The following is a 9,437-nucleotide window of genomic DNA, read 5'->3' as shown; positions in this document are numbered from 1 at the left end:
TGAGTGGTAACGTGTCAGCAACCAATCACAGGTGGCAGGACGGCCGGTAGGTGGGGAAAGCAGTGCAAGTGTCTGCGGGTCAGTATGGTGAATAGCCATGTGTTTCCGAAACACATGCACGCTCCTGTCAGAAGTGTGCACGGCTGTGCCGGTGATGCGCTGTCAGACTCATACAAGTCTGACATGACATCAGCCGGCACGGCCTGCCACTCTCTGAACATGAGTCAAGAGCCAACAGCCACATTGTTAGTCTGTGACCGAAAAGACTGAGCCCTTAACACCTCCTCCTGTTTGTGGCATTGCATAATATAATACCTGTGACGCACTGAGCCTAATGATCAAAAGAGATGACTTAGCGAGTATTTCCCATTGACTTACATTGCACCCGCTACTCGTAATGAATATGCGAGTAGCGGACAGTACTCGCTAACAGCATAGCGAGTACAAATAGTTAACTACTCGCTCCACACACACTTCTTTAGCCTTTGTAAAGGTAATTCTATATAGGTATGCTTGACCCTGATTTAAGAGGTTTTCCCAGTATCCATTGTAAAGGGGTGGGGTGGGGTGGGGGGGGGGGGGGAAGAGTCATAAATAGGAGTCTGACAAAAAAAATGAATAAATAAATGGGGAGGGGGCTGATGTGTGAATGAAGGCCGATGATGTCGAAGGTAAATTGTCACTTTCACCGCTGTTCACTTGAACATAACAGACGTTGTGTTTCTAGACAACTTGACCCTAATATGTATTTAATGGTCACCCCCTTTAAACTTGAAGGGCAGTTAACAATACCGGTAAAAATCTGTATGGACTCAGACACCATATATTTTGCCATCTGCTAACAGCAAAATGTAGAGACCCAGACTGCAGCAAAGTGTCACTTACAGGGCTGCTTGCTGTGGGTTTTTGCTTTTTTGTTGTTTTTTTTTTATCAGTAAGGCTGCTTTCACACTACGTTTTTTTAACATCCGTCATGAACGTTTTTTTAACGCAAAAATGGATCCAGTGCAAATGCATTTTCATTTCAATGCATTTGCAATGGACTCGCGTCAACATGCGTTCACCAGCGTTTGCGTGCGTTATAGTGAGGATCCAGCGACTTGCAGTTTTTTAACTTTTTTCAAAAACACTACTTGTAGCGTTTTTGAGCTGCGTCCAAATACTGCAAATTGCTGGATCCTGACTATACTGCACGCAAACGTATGTGAACGCTGGCATGCTGATAGACAGGATCCTGCATGCTCTACTGAGCATGCCCAGAAACCAGCCTCGGGTGATCAGTCCCTCTCTCCACCTTCCTCCCTCCCCCTCCCTCCCTCTCTCCACTCTCCCCCGCCTGAGCGCGGGAGGACGCTCGTAACCAATGTAAACATCGGGTAACCGCGGTCTTCGTTACCCGATGTTTATTCTTGGTTACGTGTGCAGGGAGCAGGCAGCCCGGATCCTAGCAGCTGCAGACACTCGTAACCACGGTAAATATCGGGTATCCAAGCAAGTTACCCAATGATTACCTTGGTTACGAGCCTCTGCAGCTGACAAAAGCCGTCTCCCAGTCTTTCACGTTCAGTTCCCCTCACTCCCGATCACATGACTCCAATGCCCGCCCATGAACTTAAAGTGACAGGATCCTGCAAAATAACATGCGTTTGCATGTGTTTTTTTGCTGTAAAAGCAGGATCCGCTTTTGCAGCAAAAAAAAACGTTCATGACGCATGTTAAAAAAAAAACGTAGTGTGAAAGCAGCCTTAGAGATAACTGGTAAACCTACTTCAATTTAGTCCTCCATATTCATGTCTGTGTAACCCCCTCCCCCACCACTGATTAGCAGCCACAGTGTACGTTATGCCTAGGCAGAAAGTTGCCAATCAATGGTGGAGCAGGATTACACAGACCTCAGCAGTTAAGAACTGGTAGAGCTTCAGCAGATAAAGACGTTTTCAATCATAACGGCAGCAACCAGCAAAGTGACACATTGATGAAATCAGGGTCTCCACCCCTACATCATGCTGTTCGCAAAATCTTGGTGAAAGATTTCTTATGAAGGATGACAATTTTTTTTTTTCAAGTACCATAAGTGTTATCCCATCAGTGCATTTCAACTGTTCACGTCATTGTGTAACTTTTAGACAAAATCCTTGAGAAATCAGTCTGCAGCATTAGGTCCAAATAAGTGCACCTTGGGGCAACCAATGGCAACGGTTCTAAATTCTTCCAAACATATGTGAGTAGTGTGGTGTAAGCAACTCTACCCACAAAAGAAGCCCTGGCCTTCTCAACATGAGGGATGAAAGTGAAGGAGCCGATCCCGGTGGAAGGAGGAGTAAAAAAAAAAAAAAAAAAAACAAATAACCCAAAGCCTCAGGCCACAAAAGATTACCCACGGTTTGGTAGGGGATCTTTTAGCTGCCCTGGAGTTTGGCTGTTGAATACCCCTTTTAGTGAAGCTTCAGCCCAAGTTGTAAAAAGTGACCTCCATTTTAATGATTTAATTTTGTACACATGAAAAATCGGAAACTTTGTGATATTTTCTCAAGTCAATTTCCTTTTCACCTACTGGATTAATATTTTACACTGAATTAATGGGTAAAATCTGTGAGGAGAGGTGGTCAGATTACTGAAATGGCAGTTGGTGCTTTTAAAATTCTATGGACAGAAAGGAGGAGGAGCTGGAAGAGGACGCCGACATTCTGCTGAAACTTCTCCATAGACGTCTGAGCACAAACTCATCATCTTAGTATTGGGAATTGCTATTAACTGATAGCATTTTCCATTCCTGGGTAAAATCTTCCAAGAAATGATGATTCCAGGAGGAAAAAGAAGCAGATTTCTCTTATAGGATATATTACAAAGCTTCTTCCTTTCAGGTGTACTATTAACTTATGGGAAACTGGAAAAAATAAAGAGTAACTTGTTAAACTTTTTTTCACCTCTAATCCCTTCAATGTAATTATTCCGATCATCTACAAAGAATGACTAATTATAATTTAATTAAAAATTGGCGGTTTTGTTAAACCGGAGTCTGCAAATTTAATAAAAGCACTTTCCCCAAGCCATATGCAGAGTCATAAAATACTTCCAGGGTATAAAAATAAGGGGGTAGGATGGGGGGTGGGGAGATGCTAAAATTACAGTGTAACACTTGAGTGCAGCACAGGTCCCCCTCCCTTGTCATGGCCACGGACCAGGTTTACAATGTGTAAATGGCACTAGTCTAAAATCCAAGCAGTTCCCACCTCCCTCGGATGTCGGCCATATGCTCCACTAACCTTTGGCACTCTGCCACAAGTTGTGTTACTATCTACATTGAGCTTTGGTGTTTACAGGACAAACTGAGCAGAAGATATCTTCTCAGGAGAAGGGGGTGTGGGCCTTGCACACCCAAAAAAAAAAAAAAATAATAATCTATAAATATATATATTTTATATTTAATATATAAATAATATATATTAAATATTTTTTATATATATTATTTATATATTAAATATAATATATATATATTATATTTAATATATAAATAATATATATTAAAAAAATATTTTTATTTTTTTTTTTTGCAACTACTAATCTGAAGGTCTAGGACAGATGGCCCCCATGCACAGATCCCAAATCCAAAAAATATCAGTAATGATTGCACAATGCAAGAAGCTAAAAAACAGATTTCTTCATCTCTGCCATTGTCCGCACAACACGACTGTTCAAACTAAGCGCAAGCGTTCTGTTTCGCACCTACTTGTTTTCCATTTGTCTGCATCTTCCTATAGTCATAACTGTCAATCAAGGAAGAGGACATGGAGATATATGCAAAAACAAGTAGTTTAGGGAAGCAGCACTAAACTGCTCAGCCACCCTGATCGCCTGTGCTTGCTTTGAACACTCATTTTATGCCCATAGACTTTTTAAAAGGGAACCGGTCACCAGATTTGGTGACTATAAAGCAGCAGCCACCACCAGTAAGCTTTTATATATAGCATGTTAGAATGCTGTATATAAAAGAGCCCAGACCGCTGTGTAGAACGTAAAAATGACTTTAATACTCACCTAAAGGGCAGTGCAGATTGGTCGGATGGGTGTCTCCGTTCTCCGGTATCAGCACCTCCTTTTTCGGCCATCTTTGCCCTTCTTCTAAGGCCTGGGTGCATGACGCATCCTGAGTCATCCACACTAGCCGGCATTAAAGTCCTGCGCAGGCGCACTTGATTTACCCTAAGCAGGGCAGCTCAAAGTATTGTAGTGCGCATGCGCTGGACCTCAATGCCAGCTAGTGTGGATGACTTAGGACGCGTCATGCACCCAGGCCTTAGAAGGAGGACAAAGATGGCCGAAAGAGGAGGCACCGGTACCGGAGAACAGACACCCATCTGACCAGTCTGCGCCGCCCCTTAAGTGATTTTTATGTTCTACACAGTAGCCTGGGCTCTTATATACAGCATGTTATAACGCTGTATATAAAAGAGCCCACTGGTTGTGGCCGCAGCTTAGTCACCAAATCTGGTGACTAGTTCCCTTTAAAGGTGCAGATCTGATGGAGCATATTGAAAAACTAACCCAGCTATGGAAAGTTTTTCTTTTTAAAGTATATGTTCCTTTTTTGTTAAAACTGGAAAAAGTCAAGGAGACCAGCCTTCTTTACAGCTTTGTTCACATTGATTGAGAATTTAGATTAGGAGCCCCAATGGGGACAGTGTTTCTGATGCATGTAAAGCGCTGCGAAACATGTTGGCGATATATAAAAGTAAAGATTGGATAGTTTGTTTTTTTGGGAATGGATTCCGTAAAAGCAGCAAAATCACAGTGTTTTCCTCTATAGTGACTTTTGGCAGCAAGTGTCAAATTCCTCTGCAGTACCCCCACAGGAGATATTAAGCATTACCCCCTAAGATCAATACATTGTATGGAGGACTGAACCTTTAGGTGCAATGTCAAGAGATTCTCTGTAGTAAATGCTACTACACTACATTAGTGGTTTGAGGTCCGTCTCTGCAACACGTTCCGACCAATTCTCCGCTTAAAATCACTATATTACCTTGCAAAACAAATAATCTAGGATCATAGGCCCCAATGAGTTATATTGGCACATTACTAGCCCCATATATTTCATATGCTTGTAAAGGGGCGGTCCACTACAAAGCACAGTAGCCACATCAGTGTAAGGCTATGTTCACACACTGCGTTTTTTAACCTGCATTTTTGGTCTGTTTTTGCTGCAGAAATTTCTTGAGAAATTCTTGTAACCTTTCTGCAGACATTCCCCAGCAAAACCTATGGCAAAAAAAATTAGCTGTGCGCACACTGCGTTTTTTTTCTTAAGAAAATTCTTGCAGTAGATTTTCTTAAGAAAAAGAATGAGCGTGTCACTTCTTTTCTGCAGCTAACTGCGTTATTTGCCATAGATAATTGTCACAATAACGCACGGAGCAACCAGCGGTAAAAACGCACCAAAAACGCAGGTGCGTTTTTTTAACGCAGGTGCACTAATCCTTCACTCTTAAGAAATTTCTTAAGAAAAATCATTTTTCTAGTGTGAACATAGCCTTAAGCTGTGAGAGAAGGCTTTTTCTAAATACCTTCTGTTGGCCATTCTGCCTGCGAGCGGTGTCATCGCTGTCCACTCACCCCATCACATGACCCGGGCTGCAGTGACCTCTGATGTCATATCACAGAGGTGGGAACCAGTCTCCATAAGTGACTGGGCTGTTGGAGATTCACCGCACATCATAGCCTCGAACCTCTGAGGTGCCCTGAAGTGAAGACGAGAGCGCGTGAGATGCTGGGCTGTGACGTGCAATGAAACCCCGCCCACAGCCCAGTCACTCAGGGAGACTGGGTCCCGTCTCGGTGATGTAGAGTCAACTTCCAATTCCGGAAGGTGACATGACATCACCGGACATCAGAGGTCACGTGATTGGGATGAGCGGATAGTGATTGTTTTGCTTGTGAGCGGCACTGACAACAAAAGGAATTTAGAAAAAGCCTTCTGTCACAGCTTTACACCGATGTGGCCAGCTTTGTAGTTGACTACCCCTTTAATATCTACCCCCCCCCTGGCTTCTATTCTGTAAGTCTGCACAAACGGCAGTAACAGGATATCCTTTGGTTTTCTTCGCCTTTACTTGATTCATAGCTACACGATGCGAGGCGCAGACACCACGTTGGCGCAGAGAAGGATTTCAGGTTCTGCCAGACTGGAGGCCATTATATTATAATATAATTTCAGAAATTGGATCCTTCTTATCTCATACAGAACTGCATCAGGGAGAAATTAGAGAAGATTGTCTATATTAAAAAGGGGAAAAAAAAAAAAAAAAAAAGTCTAAAAGTTTGTATGTACATTTTATAACATCACAGTCTCAATCATGCCGCACATTTACAATCCGCCCACATGAAAAAAAATGTAGGAATGGCTGCCTGCGTTAGTGCCAAACACAATTAATCGGGATTTATCTAACATAATGGAAATCAGTGGCACTCGACCGACTCCTCACCCCCCTTTCCATTGACTACAAAGTTAGTCATACTGGGGAAGAAAAACCAGCGCAGGAGGTCGTTCTATTTTGACTGGTATTTTGGCAAAATGTGCAACGGAGATAACCGCAGCCTTAATGTGCCCGTAAGTAAAACAGTCAGTAAAATCCGTGCCGCGATTACGGCGCAAATCAGGATATATTAAAAAAAAAAAATTAATAAAAAAAGATAACATGTAAGATTACACCATTGTAGGCCTGGATCATTGGGCCATATGATGTTTATCAGTGGTCTTATGTGCACGTATGGGCCGTGCCGCCCAGTTACATGACAGCAGTTATTCCATTATTCCAAAGTACAAAACGCTCATATAAAAAAAAAAAAAAAAAAAGTCCGAAAACTTTTACACGTATGATCAAAGTGACATCCAATTGTGTTTAAGACATGCAGTGATGGCAGCGGCGTCGCTGAGTTTTATACATACAGTTTATTAGAGACAGAATAAAACCAAATATTTCCAAATATTAAAAAAAAAATAATAAATCCAGGATATCCTCTTCGTGTGATACATTCCAGAGGAATTGTGCCTTTAGGTAACACTAAATCGTCCATGATGTGGCTCCATATGGAAACTGTGCAAGCCGCAATGCCCGGCGTCGGTGAGGCTGTGTGTTGAAGAATGGCAGATCCGAAAATGACCGGCACAGAGTTAAAAGCGGTACAAATTACAAAATACAGTTTACAACCAGTATCATTACACAGATAGACAATTTTTTTCTTTTATCCGGTGTGTACTTAAGAGGAATTTTGGAAGCATTGCGGATTTTAAAAAAATATTTCAATACATAAAGATTTTTTTTTTTGTTTTTTTAGGCATGCTTTAAAAACAATTTTAATATTAAGAATGAGCGGTTATCTAGAAGGCAGTACAACCAGCAGTAGCATCGACATCGGAGTCCGGATGGTAAATGGTAACCTAACGTAGTGTTAGTTTTCATGCTGCATGGAAAAAAAAAACGTCTGTTAAAATGAACGAAACGGGCGTCTGTGGCACAAGATGATTATTTATCAATGAATAATATTACACTCCATACTTCCCAATGAAGTACTGATCCGAAAAAAATAAGAAAAATGGTGGCCGTTCAGTTAGGTCCATTAACCTGTTGGTCATCAGAAATTTGGGTCATTATTTGCCTACAGCACTAATGCAATGGGGCTAAACCCCTCCGGTGCAAGAGCAGATCTCTAGCGCTATATGGGTTTGGGGGGAAAAAAAAAAACAAAAACTTTTTTTAGAAATCTGAAAACATTATTTTGTGAGTTTAAAATCAGATTAGACTTGGTACTGAATTTAGAAAAATAAAAAAAAAAAAAATTAGGAAAATATGTAAAACATTAATCCGCATAGTGCATGATCATTTCGACGTAATTTCCAGGGAAGAGGCCGGTTACTCCGTTGGAGACCCCTTCATACCAGCCGTCGTCGTTCTTCTTGATGACGTAAATTATTGATCCCTCCATAAAAGACAGCTCGTCTTCTTTGTCCTTCGAGTAGTCATAAATGGCAACAACTAGAATAGGAAAAACAGCAGAATGGTGAGGAAGCAATGGGCAAAAGGGCAGCAATCTATGAGAACACAGCCAAGGCCCTGTACTGTAACAAGGAGGGCACCGGCATTGAAAATTGTTTGGCACAACTGCACCGATTAATACGCAAAGGTTAATGGGATCCAGTAAATATGAGACAAAAATCGAGCCAACGACCGGGGGGTTGGACTCTCGGCTGACCATAAATTGTTACACGCCAATAATGTTGGCCGACAACCACGTGCAAAAGACTGAGTGTGGGGGTTGACACTCAGTAGGCAGTCGCTCGAGAGGGGGTGGGGGTGTGAGATAACGCCTGGTCGGGTGTCGATCACGTGCCAACGGAGGGGGACGTCTGTTGGTCACCAATAATATGCCAACAATGGGGAAAGGGGGACTGTCAAGAGGCCGGTCATACGCCAATGAAGGGGGAAGGGGGGGGTTTAAGGCATCTATTCTTGGTCGGCTGACATTCATGGTCCAACAAATGGACAATGGGGGAAAGATTTTAATCCATTGGGCTTCCAGTCATGGTCGATAATGATGGTGGGGGAGGGTTACTCTGGGTCGAGCTCCAAAGATCACATGTCAGCGCTCAATAACGCATATATGGCCATGTACAAGAGCATTAAAAAGTAACTTTGTTTTTTTTTCCATAAATCAGTAGGTTTTTGTTACTTTTGTCAGAATTGATCAGTCATTATCAAAATTCTCAATTCTGAGACAAAAAATCTGTATTCAGTGAAGACTTTCCCATTACTAAGATAGGAGATGGCAGTTGGTGCCAATGAAATTCTATGGAGATAGAAGAGGGGGTGGGGCTCTAGCTCCTCCCTCCTCCAGTCATCATAGCATCTCCTCTCTCGGTAATGGGAAAGTCTTCAATGAACAAAGATTTTCCTCAGAATTGAGAATTTTGATAATGACCGATCAATTCTGGCCGAGAAAGAAGCAGATTTCTCTGATAAGATATATTACACAGTTGCTTATTTTCAGGTGTTCTATTGATTTATAAAATGAAAATTAAAAAGGGGGTTGACCACTACTATATAAATAAAATCAGAAATCCAATTAAAGATAATGGATACTCCCCTCCCACAATGCTACAGTTCCGGTGTAGCGGCACCACTAGTTCTAGGGGATGAAGCGCCATTGTTGTTTGGCTGTAGCAGACGTCACTTCAATCCCCGGGAATAGCGGTGCCAACATCACAGGCACAGCACCACTGTGGGAGGGGAGTATCTTATTACCGTTTTATTGGGGTCCTGAATTATGCAGGGGCCGCCCAGTAGTGGACATCTCCTTAACACCAGACAACCAACGTCAGACAGAAACCAGGGTTACGTTGGATTTTACCGAGCCTGGCAGCACTTTTCCTCCGTCCTCTA

General features: G+C 42.2%; 1 protein-coding gene across 1 annotated transcript in view; it reads right to left on the bottom strand.

Annotated features, from left to right (window-relative positions):
- Positions 1 to 6,708: 6,708 nt before the first annotated feature.
- The window catches only part of ABI1 (abl interactor 1), a 101,468-nt gene continuing 98,739 nt past the window's right edge, over positions 6,709 to 9,437 (bottom strand). The window contains 1 exon segment of the mRNA XM_075315535.1: positions 6,709 to 8,033. Coding sequence (XP_075171650.1) covers positions 7,858 to 8,033 — 176 coding nt within the window. The 3' untranslated portion in view covers positions 6,709 to 7,857.

This window comes from Anomaloglossus baeobatrachus, chromosome 6 (genome assembly GCF_048569485.1).
Source record: "Anomaloglossus baeobatrachus isolate aAnoBae1 chromosome 6, aAnoBae1.hap1, whole genome shotgun sequence".
NCBI classification, from domain to species: Eukaryota; Metazoa; Chordata; class Amphibia; order Anura; family Aromobatidae; genus Anomaloglossus; species Anomaloglossus baeobatrachus.
Note: the sequence above shows the minus strand (reverse complement) of the source record. Positions and strands in the feature narration are given on the sequence as shown.